We start from the raw sequence: 23,986 nt of genomic DNA, 5'->3' as shown, positions 1-23,986 counted from the left end.
ATCTGTATAACCATAAAACTAGTCCCCTGTCCTCATGGAGCTTACAGCCTAGAGGGGGAGACAAACTCTAATCAAATATGGGGACAAACGCTTTGAAGGAGATACAATGTGAATGTAATAACGGGACTTTTCCTAGTCAGGAGAACAAAGAAGAATCTCTTACGGAGAAGCTACTTGAGGTGACCACTAAAGGAAAAGCAAAAACAAACCAGCTCCAATGGGAGAGGGAAAGAGCATTCCAAGTAGAAGGAACAGCCCCTATAGTCTGAGGCTATGGAGAGCGCAGACGGTGCAGAGGCCTTGGAGTGATAACGAGAAAGGTAGGCTGGGCAAGACTTTTTTGGAAAAACTTTGAATGCCAAGCAGAGATATTCTTCCCTAGACTTCTCGAGCTCCTTGAGGTCAGAGACCGTATCTTATCCAATTTTGTATCAAACCTAGAATAGGTTTGCTAAATTGACTGGAGTGCAGATTTTATTTCCTAGCTAATAGAATCTACTGAAGGTTGTTTTGGTTAGGTGAATTACAATATTGCTAGTCAGAGGACATAGTGACTGCTACCGTAGCAGGTGCCTGATGGCCTGGAGGACCGAATTTTGCCTGTGCAATCAAAAAGCTCTCTCATTTGAAAGGATAACTTAATTATATTGTGAAGGTGGAGTAAAAGAGAAACATTTTTTTTAATTGATTTAAGAATGAATGTGAGGGCACTTGTTAAAGATCTTGTTTCTCAGGATCCATTCCTGACCCTCTAAATTAGGCCCAGGGACGGGAGTGGGCAGCTGTATTTACTAACATGCACCCCACCTGATTCTTATTTTCAAAGTTTAGAAAACCCTAGTATAGAGCACATCCAAGGGAAAAGTAAAGGCACGTACATATGAAAGAACCGGAAGATACACTTAGCAAATTATTGGAGAGTAGGGTGGCTTGGGGGGGAAGTGGTTATGCTGAGGCTGAACTTTTTCCTACTAAGTCAATCTTGTGAATAATGAAGGACCATAAGAAGACCTTGGGTAAGGAAGTGAGTTTTTTGGAGAGGAAATAACCTGAGAAATTGAAGAGTATAAGTTTAAGCCATTTATGAGGCATAATTGATAATTTAATGGCTACTTCCACGAGAGAAATAAAAGCAGAGTGTTGAAGAATAAATTCAAGGTTTCTGATATGGTGGACTGCCTTTATTAGGGAGGGGTAAGAAAGCATCCCATTTTGGCTTAAGTTTTATATGACAGATGACACCAAGTGCATACACCTACAGGCAGAAATAGAGACCTTTGGTTTGCAAGGTCTCAAGATAACACAGTTATGGGAGTCATTTGGAAACAAGGGAATTTCATTTCTGTGAGGATATAAATTGATAAATGAACCAAGCACACAGTTAAGGGGAAATAGACAAGCTGAAGTAGCTTGTAAGGGAGAAATCAATAAAGGAGACTAGAGATGGAAGAGCTACCAACTGTATAGTCTAGGCTACTCTAATCATCAGATGCTTACTATACTCCCAGGGTAAGTGAACTGGAAAAGAAAAAAGCATTTTAATTCTTAAAAATATCTTTTTTATTTAGTCATGAGAGACGAGAGAGAGAGAGAGAGAGAGAGAGAGAGAGAGACCGAGACAAAGGCAGAGGGAGAAGCAGGCTCCGACGTGGGACTCGATCCCGGGTCTCCAGGGTCATGCCGTGGGCCGAAGGCCAGGCTAAACCGCTGAGCCACCCGGCTGCCCCCAAGTATTTTAATTTTATGATTGGACTGATCATAGACGTGCCACCTATTTAGAACCTTCCAAACACTCAGTAAAATTCTAGAAAACCTATTGACTGACCCAACAAGCTAAAAGAAACCTACAAAATCAGGTAAACCGTCGGTCCTTAAATTCAAGAATACCAGAAATCTGATGCTGGAATTTTAGTCCTGCCTCTTCCACTAATTTTGGCAAATCGTTTAAATGCTATGAACCTGAATTCTCTTAAAAACACAACGGGATGCTGGGGTAGCGAGATGATAGCTCAGGGTTGCCTCGAGCTCTAAAATCTAAGGTTTCTCCAGAGATCCAAGCAAGTGGGAGGTGGAAGTCTTAAACAGGGTCATGCAAGAGCAAATCTCGAAGTAGAAGATGGTCTCCCGCTCTCACCCTTCTCCTCCATGAATACCGACTTGGAGCGACCCAGGCCCAGGAGAGGCCTTGGGTACCTTTCCAGCCCCCGTCATGAGTACACTTTCCGTTGCCTCTCACCCCACTCTGGAGTGGCGGCCTGTGTCCCATCAGTGGACTGGCATCCATTTGCTCCCCGCCTAGGGCACCTCCACTTCCTTGGTTCCTTTGAAGCGACTCTTCAAGTACCTGAAACTCCTTCTTTCTTCGGCATCACAAGGCTTCTTTGGGAGAGTCTGAGGGACCAAGGAGGTTCAGTAAACACTCGGGCCTCAAGAGCTACAGACCCCACTCCCACACCCCAAAAAAGCCCTAGAATTTTATTTTATTTTTTTTTATTTTTTAAATTCATTTATGATAGGCAGAGACAGACACAGGCAGAGACAGACACAGGCAGAGACAGACACAGGCAGAGACAGACACAGGCAGAGACAGACACAGGCAGAGACAGACACAGGCAGAGACAGACACAGGCAGAGACAGACACAGGCAGAGACAGACACAGGCAGAGACAGACACAGGCAGAGACAGACACAGGCAGAGACAGACACAGGCAGAGACAGACACAGGCAGAGACAGACACAGGCAGAGACAGACACAGGCAGAGACAGAAGCAGGCTCCATGCACCGGGAGCCTGACGTGGGATTCGATCCCGGGTCTCCAGGATCGCGCCCTGGGCCAAAGGCAGGCGCCAAACCGCTGCGCCACCCAGGGATCCCTAGAATTTTAAAAAGCAAAAGATTTTTTTAAAAAAGGTTAAGCCTTAAAAAAAAAAAGTTAAGCCTAATGACTTCCTTGCAAGAGGCATTTGAACTCTATTATTAAGTAGCCCTGGGGCGGGGCGAATACGGAATTGAGGGGGGCCGCTCTCCTCCGCGGGACGACCCGGGACACTCGCCCCAGGCGCTGTGCTGGTTCGGAGGCCCACGCTGAAGACCGTCCTCGTGGGGTCGTCCCCGACGTGGGTTCCTGCACCGAAGGAACGTCACGCAGTCCCCGCAAGGGCGACAGGGTGGTTTCCTTAAGGATTAGCCGCGGACTTCCCCCCCCTGCAAAAGGACGGACAGACCAACGCCCTTCCCCGAGCGCCGCCTCGCGCAGCCGAGGTCGCTTTTACACTCACGACGCTACGCGCCCGCAGCAGCCGGACCGCTCCGGGGACGCGCCAACTCTCCGGCGGGCCACGCCCCGCCCCTGGCCCCGCCCCGCCCCCGGCCCCGCCCCTGCCCCTGGCCACGCCCCCTCCCTCCCTCGCCCTGGACCTGCCACGCCTCCCGGCCCCTCCGCTCCAAGCCCCGCCCTCCTGCCCCGGGTCCGCCACAGTCTCCGCACGTCCCCCCCGCACCCCGCCCCCCACTACCCGGCCCGGCCCCGCCACGCCCCCGGCCCCCTTCTGCCACGCCCCCGCCATGCCCCTCCCCGGCCCCGCCACGCCCCCGGTCCCCTCCTCCGGCCCCGCCACGGCCTCCGCACCCCTCCTCGCCCGGAGCCCGCCACGCCTCCGCCCACCTGCCCCGGCCCCGGCACGGCCCCTGCACCCCTCCTCGGCCCGGGCCCGCCCCCCGTCCCCTCTCCTCCCCCCCACCGGGTCCGCCCCGGTCCCAGCAGGCGCCGCGCGTGCGCCGCAGCCCCGCCCCTTGCGGCGCGGAGTGATGGCGGAGCTGGACGTGGGGCGGCACTGCCAGGTGGAGCGCTGCCGGCGGCGAGGTGACCCCGCGCCCCCTAGCCAGCGGCGGGGCGGACCCGAGCTCCGCTGCGCCCTCGCGGAGGGCGGTGGCGGGCGAGGGGCGGCCGCGCGCCGGGGCGCGGCGTGGGGAGGCGGGGTGGCCGGCGGCGAGGGCGGCTGGGGCGAGCGTGCGGCCTCTGGAGGGAGCCGTGCGCGCTGCCCCCGCTCTCGGGCGTCCTCGCGGGCGAGGGGCGCTGCCTGCCGCGGGCGGGGGCGCAGGGGCACCGTCTCCTCCGACTCCCGTGGCTCGCAGTCTGGGTTCCACCCCGGGCCGGCGTGGCCAGCTGTTCAGGGAACCCGTGTTTCCCTGTCGGTCGTTCACAGAGAAGCGTGGCCACCTGGGTTCTGAGTCAGGTTTGTCTCACGTGTGCACGATGACTAAGTCCGTGGATCTGCCGCCCTCCAGGGTCTCTTAGAGTACAGGTCGTATGTGAAACGAGGCCAGCGTTTAGCCTTCTTGGAGTAGTGGGGAGGGGGTTAGGATGGAGAGGCTACTAAATGAGCGTCCTACATCTCCCTTAGCTTCTGAACGGATAGAAAGATAGTGTCGAGGAGGTTACCTGGATCTTCACTCTTCCCTCCAGGTCCTCTTGGTGTGCCTTGAAGATTTAGTTCATCACCAGAAGTCTCAAGATAGCAAGCATGCACAATTTTTTTTCCCCCAATTTGAAACACATAAGAATATTATTATATGCTTCAGTTTCCTCTTGTTGACAAACGTATAACGTACTTTTTTTGGCATGAAACATGCTCACAGTATCATGCCTTCATAAGGAGGGCCAATCATTTAGCCTACTTTTTTTAATATAGTTTTTTTTTTTTTTTAAAGAAAGATTTTATTTATTCATGAGAGACAGAGAGAAGGGCAGAGACACAGGCAGAGGGAGAAGCAGGCTCCATGCAGGGAGCCCGACGTGGGACTCGATCCCTGGACCCCAGGGTCACACCCTGGGCTGAAGGTGGCACTAAACAGCTGAGCCACCCAGGGATCCCCATTTAGCTTACTTCTGAGGAAGGACTGTATTCAGCCCTCCTTGTCCCAAAAGCAGAATTATCCAGGGATCCCTTTGGGTTATAATAGGACCTCTTCCTGTTTTGGTTGAGATCTTGTGAGGGCAATTGTAGTCCTCTCTCAAGTGCAGTGCCTTTTGTTTTCACTCTGTAAAAGTGGTGACCTTGGACGTATCCAGCTTCACTTGACTGTACTGTAGTAGGAGGTGCAGTCAAAACAATTAGAGGGTGATTGTGTCTAGTGGAAGAGTAAATACTTCTGTGTGCTTTTCAGAAATTCATTTCCTTAGTTGTTCCTCTACAGAAGGGAAAGAAAGGCTAAATTTGGCAGTATCAATTCATCTATTGAATTTCTGAAATTTCTTTGAACACATTTCTCCCACGTCACCACAGGATTTTTCTGAGTCCAGCATATTCAAAACAAGTTAATTGTTGCAGTTATTCTTATAGCTACTTACCATTCCTATTTTTTACATGTATCTCATTTGGTTTCGCAAACCAAAACCTGTGAAGTAGGTGTGATATATTGTATAGAAATATATATGTACAAACATACATAAATACATGTACAGAGGGCAGCCCCGGTGGCTGGCGCAGCAGTTTAGCGCCCCTTCAGCCCGGGGCTGATACTGGAGACCCAGGATCAAGTCCCACCTCAGGCTCCCTGTATGGAGCCTGCTTCTCCCTCTGCCTGTGTCTCTGCCTCTCTCTCTCTCTCTGTGTGTGTGTGTCTCTATGAATAAATAAAATCTTAAAATAACATGTACACAGAGACCTGATGTGCTTATATGTGTATCTTTATATTACCTAATAGTGCTTTGGTTTTGTGTGTATAAGTACACATACAACATACTATACTACATTCTATATCAAGTATATGTATGTATCCAAAGCTCTACTAATTTTTTCTTACTAAGTGATGTGGATGGTTCATTGTACTTTTCTATGACTTTTTAAATTGACATCATTAACATATGTTATATTAGTTTCAGGTGTACAATAGATTCAGCAATTCCATATATAACTGCTTACCATGATAAATGTCATTGTCACCATCCAGTGTTATTATAATATTGACTATATTCCTTATGCTTTTCATTTCTGTGACTTAATTATTTATAGCTGGAATTTGTACCTCTTAATTCCCTTTATCTATTTCACCAATCTGCCGACCCTCCTCTCCTCTGGTAACCAGCAGTTTGATTTGTGTATTTAAGAGTGAGTTTTTTGGTTTCTCTGTTTTGTTTTTAGCTTCCACATACAAGTGAAATCACATGGTATGTCTTTTCTGTCTTATTTCACTTAGCATAATATTCTCTAGTCCATCCATGTCAGGAATGGCAAGATCTCATTCTTCTTTATGGCTGAGTAATATTCCGTAGTGTATATATACGTACTACATTTTTATCCACTCATCTATCATTGGACGCTTGGGTTGTTTCCATATCTTGGCTATTGAAAATAATGCTGCCGTAAAACATAAGGGTGCATAGGTCTTTTCAAATTAATGCTTTTATTTTCTTTGGGTCAATACTTAGTAGTAAGATTACTGGATCATATGATAGTTCTAATTCTAATTTTTTGAGGAAACTCCATACTATTTTTCACAGTGGCAGCACCAATTTACATTCCCACCAATAGTGTGTGAAGGTCCCTTTTTCTTCACGTCTTCACCAATACTTGTTTTTTCTTGTGTTTTTGATTTTAGCCATTGTGACAGATTTAAGGTCATGATAGCTCAATGTGATTTTGTTTTTGTAGTTCACCTGTCCCTTCTTCTCTTGCTCACTTCCCTTGTGGTTTGATGACTTTCTTTAGTGTTAGGCTTGCATTCTTTTTATTACGTATTAGGTATTTTTTTCTGCTTTTAACATTGTCCTTTTTAGAGAGTAGGGATAGGAGAGGCCAAGAGAGGGAGAGAGAAGTTTAAGCAGGTTCCATGCCAGCATGGAACCCAGTGCAGAGCTCAATCTCATGACCCTGCGATCATGACTTGAGCCAAAACCAAGGGTCAGATGCATAACCAACTGAACCACTGAAGTGCCTCTAAAATTATCTCTTTTATCATTACGTTTTTCTATGTTAATCATCATGTGTCCTGGTATGGACCTCCTTGGGTTCATCTTTTTGGAGGTTCTCTTTGCTTCTTGGGTATGGATGTCTGTTTCCTTCCTCAGATAAGTTTTTTTGCCCTGTTCTCTCTATTCTTTTGGGTTCCCTATAACGTGAATGTTAGTACACTTGATGATGCTGAGTTCCCTTATCCTATTCTCATTTTTTATTTTTACTCTAGCTTGGTTGCTTTTCATGATCCTGTCTTTCTAGATTGTTAATCTGTTCCTCTACCTCTCATCTCTTGTTCTGTCTAGTGTGTTTATTTCGGTTATTGAATTCTTCATCTCCGACTAGTTCTGTTTTATAGTTTCTACATCTATGTTGAAGTTTTCACTGACATCATCCATTCTTTTCTCAAGTCCAATGAGTATCTTTATGACTATTGTTTTCTTTATTGGGCGTATTGCTTATCACAGTTTCTTTTAACTCATTTGCTGTGATTTTTGTACTGTTCTTTAATGTGGGGCATATTCCTCTGTCTCATGTTGTGTAGTTCTGTGTTTCCATGTATTAGATCAGCTATGTATGTTGGTCTTGAAAGTTAGTGTACGTGTGTAGAAAAGGTCCAGTGATGCTTTGTAGTACAACGCCACCTGGTCACCAAAACCAGATGCTCCAGAGATATCTTCTCTCTGGCCTGCATGCCCACTACTGTTGTGACTGAGCCTCATTTACGTTCAGCCCTGTTGGCTGCAATGACTTATTTTGCCTGCTATCGGCACACCAGGTAGAGTTTGTTTCTGCACTGTTGAGAAGTTTGTTGGGCTTGTAAATGGGCAGACTAGCAGTCAGACTAGGTGCCTGCTATCAGCCTCTGTGGTCCCACTGAATGCCAGGGCTTTCTCCCTGTGTGGCCGGCTAAAAGTTGCTGGAATTTTGGGCATGCTGGTATGTGGGGTATCTGCATCTCCCCAGGGCAGGAGTCCCTTTGGAGTGGTACTGGGACCTGCTCACAGATATGGCAGGAGAGGAGCCACTATGGAGGGAGTCTGCTGAGGTAAGCAGGTTGGATGGGGTAGGAACACAGGTGAAAGCGTGGGCAGACACACCGTACTAGCAAGGTGGTTGCAGAGTGTTAGTGCTGGCTCCTCCAAGTATCCAGGAATCACCTGAGAAAGGGAAAGAGAAATGGTGTCCCCTAGCACTTTTGTTCTTTGAAAAGTCTGAAGATCCTTGTCCCTCTATTGCACATTCTTTTTTTTTTTTTAATTTTTTTTTTTTAAATTTTTATTTATTTATGATAGTCACAGAGAGAGAGAGGCAGAGACACAGGCAGAGGGAGAAGCAGGCTCCATGCACTGGGAGCCCGACGTGGGATTCGATCCCGGGTCTCCAGGATCGCGCCCTGGGCCAAAGGCAGGCGCCAAACCGCTGCGCCACCCAGGGATCCCGCACATTCTAAGATTAGTAAATAAATTGCCTTCATGAATACCCCAGTTGTTTTTCAAACTGCTGCTTCTGTGCTAGTTGCCACCTGTTACTTATTCTAGCTTTTTAAGGGTGAGGACTCAGCTCTTAGAGATCTTTAAAGTACCTGGAGGTAAGCCCCGCTGATTTTATTTTATTTTTTTTAAAGATTTTATTTATTTATTCACGAGAGACACACAGAGAGGCAGAGACACAGGCAGAGGGAGAAGCAGGCTCCATGCAGGGAGCCCGATGTGGGACTCGATCCTGGGGCTCCAGGATCACGCCCTGAGCCAAAGGAAGACGCTCAACCACTGAGCCACCCAGGTGTCCCATGCCCCACTGATTTTAAGAGCTTGTGAAGGTTAGCCCACTGGTTTTCAAAGTCGGACATTATGAGGACTCTTTCCAGTACAGGTTCCCAGGAGCTGGGGTGCCTGGTCCAGGCTCTGATCCTCTAGCTTCTCTGTGCTTGTGGTATCTCATTTATGGTTAGTCTTACCTCAGATTTGGTTCCCAACTGTGTGTCTACCCCTCCTACCCTTCCAAAATGGCTCCCTTTGTAGCATTAAGTAGGGAAGGTCTATTTGGTATCTTCAGGTGTTTTTCAGATGTAGCTGTTGTCTCAGCGTGTCTGGGAGGAGATGAGCTCAGGATCCTCCTATGCTGCTGTCTTCCTTCCATCCCCCACAAAACTCTACTATTAAATGGTGTGCTTAACCTTGCCAAATAGGTAAACTGAGGAATCAGAAATGAAACACAGGATTTTCACTACAGATGCAGGGTTTTTGCAGTATACAGTACTCAAACAACATAGAGTAAATCTGGGCATCCAAAAAAACCCAGTACTTTTTTTCTGACTTAGCAGACTGCTACAAAGAACATTTATCTCCTGATGATCCAGTTATTCTCAGAGTGCTTGAGGTTGTGATAGCTTTTATTTAACCATTACTTCCTACACTAGGCTATTGGTCAAAAAGAGTTCTATAGATGTCATTTAGTACTTTAAGAATGTTTTTAAGAAAACTAAATCAAAATCCAATACTGACTAGTGCATATAACATTTTCCCCCCATTTTAGATTTTCTTCCATTTGTGTGCGATGGTTGTTCAGGAGTATTTTGGTAAGTTTTTTATGCAGGATTTGGGTGTAATTTTATTTATTTATTTATTTATTTATTTATTTATTTATTTAGCTTTTATTTATTCATGAGAGACACAAACACACAGAGGCAGAGATACAGCCAGAGGGAGAAACAGGCTCCATGTAGGGAGCCTGATGTGGGACTCGATCCCGGGTCTCTAGGATCAGGCCCTGGGCTGAAGGCGGCATTAAACTGCTGAGCCACCTGGGCTGCCCAGATTTGGGTGTAATTTTAATGTTTGTAATAGGAGATTTATTTCTGAAAAGCAGAATGATTTAGTTTTTACTTTAGCCATTGATATTTTATAGTAATTACTTAGAAAAAAGTATAGTCTTAGGCTCTGATTACTTGTGCATATATGTGGCTACACTTTAAACTTTCAGAAATGGATTTATGTGTGATTTTTTTTTTTTTTTTTTTTTACATAAAAGTTATATTTGGGTCTTGTAATCACATGAGAGAACATATCCACAATATAAAGAATATGGTAGAAAACAATCTAGGTATTTTATTAATTAAAATGAGCCCAACCTATACATCTCTTTAATTGGATATTATACATCCTTTGCACACACATTACATGCAAAGTAAAACCTGGGAACTAACCAGGGATTTTAGAAAATGTGTTTTCTTTGTAGTTAAACTTTCATGTTTTAGGCTTTTTTTTTTTTTTTTTTAAGATTTTATTAGAGGGTGTGAGCACGCAAGCGCAAACACAGAGAGGGGCAGAAGAGGAGACGGAAAGGGAGAAGCAGGCCTTGGGATTCAATCCCAGGACCCTGACGTCCTGATCTGAGCCTAAGGCAGACGTTTAAGCAACTGAGCCACCCAGGCGCCCCCATGTTTTAGGCATTTAATTTATTAAATAGAACACAGAAAGAATAAATTATCTTCAGAAAATAACTCAGAAACATTTATTAGGATTAAATAAAAGTAATGCACATTTTTAAGTCCTTCAGAACTAGAGCACTTTGACATTTTATTCCTGATGGTCTTGGAGAAATAAGAGATTAAAAGACTCTTTGTATTTGTACACACCTTAAAGCATTCAGAGGTAGTTTAGAGTGGTGAATTGTTTTTATTCATACTGAAGTTGAACAGTTGGGTTTTGAAACTTTTGAGACTATAGGTGTTCTATCTTTAATTTGTCTGGCATTTCAGTTTATTCTTACACGCAGAGTTATTAGTGTAGTGTGAGTAACTGATCTAAGGATACTAATCATTAAAATATATCCAATTACTACAGTTACCTTTAAGTACATTAGTTTATTGCATTTAAATAAGCTTGCCTTTTTTTTTTTAATCATTTAAGCCTTGAACACAGAAGCAGAGAGTCACATAGCTGCCCTGAGGTATGTTACTAGTTCTCCTAATAAAATATGTTTGTATTTATGTACTTTCATTCAGACTCTGATTGAACTTAAAACCAGTCAGTGTACCACAGATTAGAACTTGGCATATTAAATCGATCATATAAAGAAACTCTTAGTTCATTTTCTGTTGTTATTCTCAGTTTGTTTTAAAGAAAAATTGATCTCCTTGGTATTTATAAAGTGTTATAAGTCTTGTGCATTGCAGTTATGTTTGGGTAGCCCACTTACAGCTGTGGGCTCTATATAAATATACTATGGGATTAATGTTAGGTTTTTCCCAAATGAATGGCAGAGAAATTAAAAATGGCAGAACCAGGCAGTAAGTTCAAGAGTGCTTTAATGGGGAGTGCTCCCTGGTGAGGTTCTGTGACTCAGAGGGGCTTGAGTCAGGGAAGTCTGGCCCAGGCAAACCACAGGAGGGTCTATAAAGAATTTTCGGCAGGAAGATGGGGGCGGGGTGGCATTCCTATTAGGGCAAGGATTACAGGTTTTTTGTAAGCTAAGTTAGGGTAGGGAGGTAAGGTGGTGTTGGCGGGAAGATGGGAGTATGGTGGCATTCCAGTTAGGGCAAGGGTTACAGGTCTTTGTGTGCTAAGTTAGGGTAGGGTGCCAAGGTGGCCATATTGGGAGGTTGCTGGCCTGGGGTCTGCCGTTTTGAGGTCCCCAGTCTCGCCAGCCCAACAGTTAACATCCTCATCATATACTCCTTCAAGTTTTCTTCACAGTTTTGTTCATTTTCTCTATTTCCTGATGCTGGGATTCTGTGGTTAAAACTTGTTCTGACTCAGTCAGCCTGACATCACCACAAACATACCTGTAGTCCAATAACATCCCCACCCCAATTCTGATCAAACTGTGAGATTTATAAGAGCTGATAGAAGCCAAAATATCATTGTTACTACTTATAAAGGGTAAATTGAATGATTAGGCTTAGTGCAAAGCCTAAGAGGCTAGAAAGAAAATCTAGAATTAAGCAGATTTACCCACTAGTTACAGCAGTGCTCCCCCAGGTTAGTCCTCCTCCCTTGAGGGCAGTTCAATTTGAACAAAGAAGAGAAAACAGCCCACCATGCCAAATGTAATTTTCTCAAATTTATAATAAGATAAGTTAAAAAAAAAGAAGTTGCTTTACCTCCTTTGATCAGAGAGTCAGGAAGTTAAACTGAATTCACTCCATTTGGAAGAAACCATGTGCCTCACATTTTTCAATTGATATTTATTCCTACCCAGCATTTACCAAGCACTTTACTGAGGATTTTTATATCTATTCTCTCAATTATAGAAAATGAAGGTTAAAAGAGCTTCAGTCCAAATCTGTTCATTTGCGGTTTAGGTGATTTATGTGAGGAAAATAAAAATTAACATTTTGGTATTATGCAGGAATAATTGGAGAGAAATAGTCATACAATGTGTCTTCTACAGGTTGTAAATCTTTGCTTTTTCTTATGATATCTTTTGATTTCTATAAATGTCTCATACAGTGTCAATTAGATCTTATTAAATAATGAAAATCATTTTACCATTAGAACATTAGACCAAATTTGGAAAAATAGTCAAGAAGTTAATTCCAACAAGATAGAACTACCATTCATAAGGAGGAATGCTCTTTGGTTGTAGACTTTAAGAAATTATTTCTTTTTTTTTTTTTTTTTTTTTTAGACTTTAAGAAATTATTTCACTAAATTCATTCAACTCTAGAAACCTAGTTACATAAAACTCAAACTAGCCTGACCTGGATTTTTTCTTTTTTTAATCTTATAATATCTCTTCTTCGTCTATTGTAGTATTTGCTGGTAATACAATAATGCAGAGTAGAGAATGTAGCAGAATAGAGAGTATATCATGATGAAAACCATCTTCGATGTTCTATATCATGGATAAACATAATTTTAAGTTTTCTCATATAAATAATATATTTAACTTCCTAAAATTGGCCTAGAAAGTTGTTATGACTTGCTATATGAGGGTTAATGAGATGATTACCTAGGGATCTTTGTTTAGGACTGATACAAAGTTTACAATTTAGAAGACTAAATTATGAAGAGTAACTGAATAGTCATTTTAATTTGACTTAGAAGATAAGTATCCTGCAGTAAGAAAGTTATGAAAATGTAGAACAGTCAGCACAGCAGTCATTTCTCACACATTTATTATAATCTGTTATATGTAAGTTCTGACAAGTTTAAGCAAAAATGATATGAACGTTGCCTTCTAAATAGGTGTTACTTTGCTTTAAATGTGGAATATATAATGCCACTGCTCCTTTGTACATTTTTCAGGTGACTGTAATCCATGAGAGACTGAAGTCAGATAAGCCTACATCTTACCCATGCTCATTCAAGGACTGTGCGGAAAAAGAGCTAGTGCCAGTTACATGTCCTTATTGTGAGAAGAATTTTTGCCTGAGGTAATCACTCACACCATTCAAATTCTGTATGTATTTAAGTAGTACGCAAATACATGAACTAGTGTCCCTCTTCTGTTGCTCTTAGGCACCGTCATCAATCAGATCATGAATGTGAAAAACTGGAAATTCCTAGGCCTCGTATGGTTGCCACTCAGAAACTTGTTAAAGACATTATTGGCAAGTATCTAGAAAGCTTGTTTTATTGTTTCCTCTTTTTTTTTTTTTTTTTTTTTAAAGATTTTATTTATTTATTCCTGAGAGATAGAGGCAGAGACAGAACAGGGAAAAGCAGGCGCTTGATCCTGGGTCTCTAGGATCACGCCCTGGGCTGAAGGAGGCCTTAAACTGTTAAGCCACCCGGTCTGCCCATGTTTCCTTATCTGTTACGGAGTCCTGCTTCTTAAGTCAGCTTGCAAGGTATAGAAGGTGTTCCTAATGGCCTCATGGAAGTGTACCCTACCAGATGGTGTTTTACTGGGCCACTTAGGTCAGCTGGTTAACTATCATGGCTGGAAGTGGCACTCATAACGCTAGTGTAGTGCTCTGCTTTCTCTAAATACTAATCTTAAATCTCATCAGCTGTTCTGTGAATGCTGCTGATAATCTGAAGTGCCAGGAAGAATAGATCTGTGACGTAGACCGTCCCTCTGGTTAGTTTAATTTTTTTTTTAAAGAATTTATTTATTTATTCATGAGAAAGAGACAAAGACACAGGCAGAGGGAGAAGCAGAGGGAGAAGCAGGCTTCATGCAGGAGCCCAACGTGGTACTCGATCCCGGATCTCCAGGATCACGCCTTGGGCTGAAGGTGGTGCTAAACCGCTGAGCCACCCAGGCTGCCCTAAAGATGTTTTTATAGTGGTCACTTAAGTATGATACCAACGAAGAGTGTGGTATCTCTAGCTCTATTGTTTGTAATCTGTATACATTTCAAGGCCATAACTAATAATAGAACTCTGGAAAATGTAATTAAAAATTCTACGTGCTTATATACTTAAGCTTATTTTTTAGATTCTAAGACTGGAGAGACGGCAAGTAAACGAAGGAAAGGTGCAAAAAATAGTGAAACAGCTGCAAAGGTAGCGTTGATGAAATTAAAGATGCGTGCTGACGGAGATAAGTCATTGCCACAGGTTGGTCTCAGATTTGGAAAAACAGTGTTCCCAAATATAATTGAAGTGCCCTTTTCATTCTTCCCACCCATCAAGTAACAATTAATCTGAACGTGATATGTATTGTTACTAGTATTGCATGGTATATAGTTTTGAGTTTTTTCACTTTACAGACTTGTCAGTGAACCATATGCATTCTTTTTCAACCTTTTTTTTCCCACTTGGCATCATGTTTTTAACACTTATCCATGCTGATACATTTAGTCTGGTTCATTCATTTTGATAGGTGCACATTATTCCACAGTATGAATATACCACAGTTAATCCATTTTCCTAATGAACAAGATTCAGATTTTTTCCTTATCTTTTGCTATTATAAACTGTTCCAACAGTGAACATCCTTGTGTATGTATGGGAATGGGTGGTCCCTTTAAAACCACCCTCTTCTAGCGTGGTCCCTTTAAGACTCCATAATATCAATCGTATTTTATGTAATCTCCCAGTATGTACGTACATACCTATGTATATACATACTTTAACACAGTTTCAGTAAGTAATACCTAGTTTTATATTATATATTAGCCTTTTGTGTTAACATTCTCTGATGGCTTTTGTTCTATTTTGTTTTATCTTAAAGATTGTTGATTTTATAACCCTTAAAGGAGTGAGACCATCAGATTGAAAAATGCTGCTGTAGTAATATCTCTAGAAATAGAAAAGCTGGGTCATGGGGTTTGCTCATCTTCAGCTTTACTAGATATTATCAGCTTTCTGCTGTCAGTGGTTATTCTGATTTATCTCCTTCCTGTGGTGTCTGAGAGTTTCAGTGTTTGTTTCTAAACTTACTGAACTATAAAGTTGAATTTCCTTTGTGACTAATAAGGTTCAGCCACTTTGCATAGATTTATTGGCCATTTTATGTCTGAATTCATATCCTTTGCACATTATTCTATTGGGGTTTTTTTTGGCACTTTAAAAAATTTAGAGGACTTTTTATATATTCTGAATTCTAATGCTTTGAGTAAGTGGATTTCACATCTTCTCAGTATATGACTTGTCTTTACTTTTTGATTTCTTTAGCAGTTCAGACTTTAAAATTTTAATGTACTCAGTTACTTAAATCCTTAAGATTTGTACCTTTTGAAATAAGTTGTTTAAGATTTTCTTATAATTTCCTTTAAAAGTTTTAAAAATATTTATTAGCTCTTTGTTCCATTTGGAATTTGTAAGTGAAATATTTTTTCTCCCCCGAGGGATTTCTGATTGTCATAAGATATTGAAGAGTTCATCCTTACATTGATACCTTTGTCGTACACCAGAGTGTTTCATACTTGTAGGACTAATTTAAGGATCTCAGTTCATTTCCTTTGGTTCGGTGGTCTATCTTTGCATTAATATCAAACTGCTTTAATTATCATAGTTTTATAATTAGTGGGAGAAGTCATTCTACCTTATTCTTTACTTTCAACCACATCTATTCTTTTGTAAAAATTTATTCATTTGTAAAAATTTTAGGATCACTTTGTCCTATTCTTTGAAATTGTAATTTTAATAGGAATTATGTTAAATTTTAGATTAGAGGCAGTTGACATCTTCAGAATTTTGATTCTTCCCATCCATGTCTATGATTTCCAATTGTTCTTTAGGTTTTTTAAAAATGTCTTTAATGTTTTATAATGCTTATACATATTTATATATTTTAGGCTCCTCATTATTTTTGCTGCTATTGTAAATGATAACTTTAAAAAATATATATATTTTCCTGACTATTGTTCATTGTTGTATGTTGTCCTTTTTTCTAGCAAATAATCTTTCTAATAGTTCCCATAGTTTGTAGATTTTCTGGGATGTTTTGTGTGTAGCCATATCTTCTACAAATGGCAGTTTTATGGTCTCCCTCCCCCCCCCCCCCCCCAAACTTTCCCCCTTCTCAGCACTGGCTGAGATTTCCTGAAAGTCTTGAATAATGTAGGTGACAGTAGGCATCTTAAGCACTTTTTGCACTTAAATGCAAATGACTTTAAAGTTTCATCATCAAATACTATATTTTCTGTAAAGTTTTGGTAGTAGCTTTCATCAAGTTAGCAGTACTTTTCCTAGTTTGCTAGGAATTTATATCATGAATAGGTATGAATTCTTACTGTAAGGTTTTTTTTTTTTTTTTTTTTTTTTTTTTTTTTCCCCCTTCTACATCCAACAGGATGATCAGGTGCCTTTTCTTTACAAACGTTTTACATTAATCAATCTTTTTGTTGAATCACCGACATATATCACAATAAATTACTTGACTGTGATTTGTAATTTCTTTAAAATGCACTGCTAGGTGATTAACGAATATATTAGTAGTGGTTGTGATATTAGTACCAAGATTATACACATAAAATTAGTTGTGGCTTTTTTTAATTCTTTGAAATTTTTGTAGAGAGTGGAGATTATATGTTCCTGAAGGGTTGTTTTAAAAGGTGTTACAACCTTTGAATCTGTTGCCTTTTTTGAGGTGAGAATTTTGAATACTATTTCATTGTGTTAAATAGTTCTTGGTTTATTTGGATAGTCATCTGAAATTTTGGCAAATTTTTTTTGGAAGATTTTATTTATTAGAGTGAGCACCTGAGCAGGGGACAGGGCTAAGAGGGAAGGAGAGAGTCTCAAGCAGACTTCCCTCAGAGCACAGATCCTGACATGGAGTTCCACAGGCTGGATCTCACAACCTTGAGATCATGACCTAAGATGAAATCAAGAGTCAGTTAACCAATTGAGCCACACAGGCACCTCAAATTTTAGTAAATATAAATTTGTCTTAAAACTTACTGTTTGATGTAGATTTTCCAGTTTGTTACAAAGTTGTTCAGCTTATTCTCTTATGTTCCAAAATCTCTTATGTCTTTTGTAGTGCATTCCACTTCATTGTTAGTATTTTTCATTTATACTTTCCTTTGTTTTCCCCTTGAATAATCTTGCTAGAGGTTTGTGCATATGTGTTATTTTTAATTTATATTTTAGTTGTTTTAAAGAACCATATTTTGGTTTTATTGATCTGTCTACTGTATTTGTTTTTTGAGTTTTTTTTTTTCCTGTGTCACTAAATTCTGCATTTATATTATTTCCTTTTATCTGCTTTGCTTAGATTATCTGGTGTTCTTTTTCCATCTTCCCATATTAAATAGTGAATTTATTTTCAACCTACTCGTTTTGGTGTGGGGTTATTTATTTAGTAACTTGATAGTTTTAAACACAGAAAAGTTAATGAGAGTACTACAAAGAATTTTTCCATATTCTTTATGTGCTAAAGAACTAATTATTTACATTTTGCTCTTTTTGTTTTGTCATTTGTAGTCTTTCTCCTGCCACCCTCCCATTTGTGTGTATTCGTATGCATGTCTGTGTGTATGTGCATACTAATTTTTGGTCTGCTTGATCTATCAGTTTCTGAGACTGAGGGTGTTAAAGTCTCCCACTATAACTGGTTTTGTCAGATATCTTTTTTTTTGTAATTCTAATGGTTTTTCCAAACATGTTATCAGGTACTTGGAGTTTCTTCATTATATCTTTATTAATTTTGCCTTCAACTCTATTTTGAATGATAATATTGTTTCACTGGCTTTCTTTTAGTGAATAGTTAACTATTACGTCTCTGTAAAATTTCTTTATATTCACCTTTCCTGTGTTTTGGTTTAGGGTGTCTCTTGTAAGCAGCATATAGCTGGACTTTGTTCTTTCTTTCTTTCTTTTTTTTTTTTTTTTTTTTTTAATCCAGATTGATTGTATCGCTCTTTTATAGGTGAGTTGAATCCATTTATATTTATTGTGATCACTGATACATTTGAACATATTTCATCCATCTTTGGCTTTTGGCTCATCAACCTTTTCCTTTGATTATTTCTCCCTCCTCACATCTTTTGTATTGATTACATTTTCTATATTTCCTTTTATTCTGGTTTAGAAACCGTTGATTATAGTCTTAGTGATTATTTCTTTTTTTTTTTTTTTTGAAATCTTGATTTGATGGTTTTAAAATTGCAAACCTAGTACATGCTTTTGCATGTGTAGCTTTTAAAAGATGTATAAAGGGAAAAACCAGCACAACATCCTCTGCCTGTGTCCTTCCCACTGAAGCAGTGGTTCTCAACTGAGTGTGTTTTTTGTTCCTAAGGGTTGCTTTGTCACAACTGGACATGGGGGTTCTATGGATAAAGAGGGCATAGGTGAGAGATGCTACTAAACATCTTACTATGCATAAGACAATGCCCACAATAAAGAATTTTCTGGTTGACAAGGTTGAGAAGGCCTGCCCTAAGGTTCCAATAATATTGTTTGAATTACCTTGTAGTTGTTTCATTACTTAAGCATAATAGTAAAAACTGGTATAGCACTTACTTTGTTCTGGGCTCTCTTCTAACACATTTAATCCTCAAGCTTGTGAGACATGTACTGTTATCTCTGCCTAACAGTTAATAGAATTCAGGCACAAAAAGGTTAAGTAACTTGCTAGTAGCATAGCATCTAAGTAGAGAACTACCAATTGAAACCAGGTGGGCTGGCTTCAGAAACCATGTTCTTAACACAGGTAATAGTTTATCATGCTATGGTTTTCTTTAGGATTTTTCTTTCTTTGCATCTTGCATTTATTTGTCTTTAATCCATCTGGAATTTGTTTTTAGCATATATTGTGAGCTAAAGACCCAATCTTGTTTTCTTCCAGTTTTTTAGCTAATTTTGCCATCACCAATTGGTTTGGCATTCTCCGATTGAAAGCAATATTTGATATTTCAATTAATGAGAAGCTTAAGATTTAGTTTTACTGGATCCATTTTTAGATTTTCTGTTCTATTCCACTCATTTTTTACTCATATCGGTACCAAATTGATTTGATGCAATAGCTTTATAGAATGTTCTAAGATATGATAATGTAATTCCTATCTATGTTTTCCTTATTAGTTTTATTCTTTATTCATCTATATTATTCGTTTTTATTATATTCAATGAAACTTCTGGGGGAGGAGTCAAAATGGGTGAAGGGGAGTGGGAGATACAGGCTTCCAGTTATGGAATGAATAAGTCATGGGACTAAAAGGCACAGCATTAGGAATATAGTCAATGATATTATAATAACAATATATGGGGACAGATGGTAGCTATACTTGTGAACATAGCATAATGTATAAACTTGTCAGATCACTATGCTGTACACTTATGTATCATTGTATGTCAACTATACTTAAACAAACAACAACAAAAAAAACCCTCTTAGGATTTTCATAGTTGTCTTGATGAGACAAGATTTTGAATGATGGACTCCAGTGGGTAACCTTAAAATTATGGGCTAACTTTAAAGGAGAAATGGAGAAACTGAGAGAAATTATTATAAATAGCAAGAGAGAACATAGATATTTTGCAATTTCAGTGCAGTGTTTCTACATATAGATTTATTTTAATTAGATTGGCTCTGAAGGTATATTTTTAATTTGACTTATTGTTTTACTTTTGTAGAATTAGTCCTTATCTCTGAATATCGCTTCCTTCTCTTCTGACCTTTTGTTAGACATGTTTTTGATATTTATAATTTCTGTCTTCATGTCAATTTGTGCTGCATTCTAGATGACTTTCTCAAATACATCTTTCAGTCAGTTAAACCTTTTTTATTGAAGATTATTGAAATTTCTCCTGTCTGTGTTTATTTCAGAAACTGTATTTTATTTTATTTATTTATTTATTTTTAAAAAGATTTTATTCATTCATGAGAGACACACAGAGAGAGAGAGAGGAACAGACACAGGCAGAGGGAGAAGCAAGCTCCATGCAGGGAGTCCGATGTGGGACTCTATCCTGGGTCTCCAGGATCATACCCTGGAGTGAAGGTGGCGCTAAACCACTGAGCCACTGGGTGCCCCAGAAACTGTATTTTAAGGTTTGTAGATTTCTCATTGGATCCTCATAGCTTGTCTTGTTTCATTTCAGCCTATTTTTGATTTATACCTTCTTGTTCCTTTTTTATGGATATATCCATAAAAGTATCTTTTTTTAAGTTAGTTCATCTGCCCATAGTAAGTTAAACCTTTGTTTTGAATTTCCATTTATAGATTCTGCATGTCCATCTTGAGTAGGAGGTTCTTACTATCTTGCTCACTGTGGTCACTCACTTCTCCCTCTCTAGCAATTTTGCATTTTCTCCCACTGGCCCATCTACTCAAGACTTTGATTGCAATCCAAGTTTGAGATTGGCAGTTTATGCTTTTGCTCTACAGAGACTTTTGGATTTTTGTGGATCTATTTACTGAGTTGGAAGACCTTGGCTTTGTTCACTATCAAGAGGTTCTATCTGTGCTTCCCTGCCTTCCTAAATACTGTTTTTTGTAAGCAGTAGCTTACGTCAGCATTCAGTATTACCTTCTTGAGTGTCCTTTCCTGGAGCAGAAGCCCTATGCTTAGTCTCTGCTTCCAGGCAGTAAGCCTGACCTAGGTACTTCATCTCCATGCAACACTGTTTTTCCCACTAACCCAGAGCTACACTTTTGACGACTACTTTCTCTTCTGGAGCTTTGAAAGTCTGTGGCTCAACTGGCCTATCACTTGTTTGCTGTTGTTTCATTTTTAATCCTCAGTGTTATTTTTTTTCTTTTTTTTGCTGAGCCTATAGATTTAAAATTTTTTCCTTTTGTATTTAAGCTCTTGTTACTTCAATTTGGAGCAGGAACTATTAGATTATAGAGTTGGCCCACGGCTTAAATTTTTGATTTTTTTTCTTTTAATACTTGTTATCTGTTATGGTATATTCCATTGGTTTTCAACAAATCTAAATTCCTTAGTGCTTAGAGGGAAATTGTGTTGAATCTATTATATCTTAGAATAATGGTGATTTTTCCTGTATAATTTAGAGATAGTCCAGTTATACCAAAATTTTTATTATAGGATGAATTGGTTTGTAAGTCAGTACTTTTTTAAGGCAATTTTTAGGAATCAGGGGAAATTAGAGGCCAAATAACTTTGTTCCTTTTCTCCCTCCCTGCCCCTCCCCCATTTTAAATTTATTTCTTATTTATTGTTAACTAGGCTCCATGCCCAGTGTGTAGTGCAGTACAGGGCTTGAACTCATAACCCTGAGGTCAAGACTTCAGCTGTGATCAGGAGTCGGACACTTAACCAACTGAGCCACCTAAGTACCCTGCTCTCCCACTTTTTTAATCTAGCAAGAAGTTACAATATAAGGAAGCATAAGGGGCATAAAATACTATAGGAACCTCCAAATCTCTGAACCTTCTGTTTTGTTGATAAGGTACTTAATTGTCTTATTTATTTTTAGGACCTCTGTTCTCAAGAGCCCTGCTGTATTTAAATATGTAGTAAGGTCTTACAGGTGAATGTTATATGGATAAAGAATCTTTCAGTTGCAAGTGACAAACTTGATAACAACTAGCTTAAAACATTTTTTTTTTCTTCTTCTATAATGGGGAGTGATGCATTGATTTATCTCAAGGGATGACCAGATTCTGGGACTCATCCTGTTGAAAGAGTCCATCTCTTTGCTTGACATTTTTGTGTTGGAATCATTTTTTCCCACTTGAGGAAACTTTTCCACATTAGTTCAGGAATAGCTGAGAGTTATGGAGGGATAGCTACAGGCAACTTTAGGTTGAATTCAGTAAGACTCAAAAAATTTTTTTTTCTTGGGGGGAAAAAATGCTCCTCCCTTCTCCTAGTTTTTTTTTAACATATCACCAGGAAAAGACCTTGATTAGCTTAATTTGTGTCACATGTTTGTCTTTGCACAGACCACCCTAGCCTAGGGTCTTATGCACATGCATTTGGGTGGATTCTTGGGTACTGTGATTGGTATTCCCACTAAAAGTTGCATCACTAGAGGGTAATCCTCTAACCAGGAGGAAAGACAAGTCACCAAACAAAAAGAGGTTCTCTCTATATGTAATCTGTATTTTAACTTTTTATTTTTGCAGACAGAAAGAGTTTACTTTCAGGTTTTCTTACCTAAGGGGAGCAAAGAGAAGAGCAAACCAATGTTCTTTTGCCACCGATGGAGCATTGGAAAGGTCATAGACTTTGCAGCTTCTTTAACCAGTCTTAAAAATGACAATAACAAATTAACAGCTAAGGTAACAATTGATTATAATTTTTCCCTAAAAGCTTTAGGATACTGTGTACCAGCATGTTTATTATAGTATGATTTATTTTCTTTAACAGAAGTTAAGGTTATGTCACATTACTTCAGGAGAAGCCTTACCCTTGGATCATACTTTGGAAACCTGGATTGCTAAGGAGGATTGCCCTTTATATAATGGTGGAAATATTATCTTGGAATATCTTAATGATGAAGAACAATTTTTAAAAAATGTTGATTCTTACTTGGAATAGTCATGTAAGGACTCAAGCTGGAGATGACAAGGAAAATTCTATGTTAAGTCAATTTCCTTTACTACAAATACAATATATTTTATTTTTAAAAGTTGCTTTCTAACTTATTTCCATTATGTCATAATTTACATTATCAGTTTTCTCTTAAATTGAATTCAAATTTTTGTGTGTTAAAGTTTAACTATGAATGGACATTGAATTATCAGCAAATTCATGTCTTTAGCTTTTATTAGGTTCTGCTTAGTAACAACAAAAAAGGTGTATTTCATTTAGTTAATGTCAGTTGTCATGACTTTCTGCTGCATACCATCTTTACTCTAGGATCAAAGCTGAAGGAATGACTCCTGTTTGGAGTCATTGCTACTTTTAAGGCAATGGAAGAGAAGAGATGGCTTTAAGAAAACACACATGTAACTTTTGCTTTAAGTAAGTAATATGGCCAAGCCTGGCATCATGAGGCCAGGATATATGGCCTTAACTGTATATCCAGATGTATACATTGATGTGTGTACATGAATCATAGAAACTTAGAGACCATCTCATTCACTCTTCTAAGTTTTTAGATGAGGAATCTCAGGCCTAGGAAGAAGAAACAGTTGTCTTGGTGTCATCTAACTGCTTTGGGGCATATCTCTGATAAAGGTCCTCCTCTAGTAGGATTTACCTTTTTTTTTTTCTTTTTTGTATAGATGTATTACAAATGAGAGTAAGATGAAGTCACACAACTTCATTACAGTATCTTTATATATATATCAAAGCAAAATATATACCAAAAGGAACTATATTTTACCAACACATTAAAATTATTGCTTCTGATTGATATATTCCATCAGTACTCAACAAAGTACTACTATATAGAAGGAAGAGAAATGGTTTATTTTCCCTTTTTGTTGTTGGGGAAGGCTTTGTCCCTTTTCTATCTTAATTGTCAAGGTCCCATATAGTGACTTTATGTATAATTAAATAAAGGAATTAAGCTCAGAATGTTCATCTCTTAATATTATTTTCATGCAAGGAATGGAGATAACTTCTGACTTCTGTCAGATACATATATGTTTATTAAGGTAGTTATTTGAGTACATACTAAATATAAGAATTTGATTATAATTGCCATGGTGGATATAATGAGATATATGCATACTTAAATACAAAGCTGTGTAGCAAGTACC

General features: G+C 39.4%; 1 protein-coding gene across 1 annotated transcript; it reads left to right on the top strand.

The window, feature by feature from the left end:
- The first annotated feature begins 3,753 nt into the window (after positions 1-3,753).
- Positions 3,754-23,801, top strand: ZFAND1 (zinc finger AN1-type containing 1). The gene is made up of 8 exons (XM_025433464.3): positions 3,754-3,863; positions 9,496-9,538; positions 10,872-10,911; positions 13,212-13,339; positions 13,425-13,516; positions 14,350-14,471; positions 22,403-22,558; positions 22,647-23,801. The coding sequence occupies exons 1-8, from the start codon at positions 3,809-3,811 to the stop codon at positions 22,815-22,817; spliced, it is 807 nt and encodes a 268-aa protein (XP_025289249.1). The 5' UTR covers positions 3,754-3,808; the 3' UTR covers positions 22,818-23,801.
- The last annotated feature ends 185 nt before the right edge of the window (positions 23,802-23,986 follow it).

This window comes from Canis lupus, chromosome 29 (assembly GCF_003254725.2).
Source record: "Canis lupus dingo isolate Sandy chromosome 29, ASM325472v2, whole genome shotgun sequence".
NCBI lineage: Eukaryota > Metazoa > Chordata > Mammalia > Carnivora > Canidae > Canis > Canis lupus.
Note: the sequence above shows the minus strand (reverse complement) of the source record. Positions and strands in the feature narration are given on the sequence as shown.

What these genes read in the sequence shown, in the direction of transcription:
- ZFAND1 (XM_025433464.3), top strand. Translation starts at nt 3,809, where the DNA reads ATGGCGGAGCTGGACGTGGGGCGGCACTGCCAGGTGGAGCGCTGCCGG. An exon ending in GAGAAGAATTTTTGCCTGAG is followed by an intron (nt 13,340 to 13,424) that starts GTAATCACTCAC and finishes TGTTGCTCTTAG; the next exon opens with GCACCGTCATCAATCAGATC. An exon ending in ACTTGTTAAAGACATTATTG is followed by an intron (nt 13,517 to 14,349) that starts GCAAGTATCTAG and finishes CTTATTTTTTAG; the next exon opens with ATTCTAAGACTGGAGAGACG.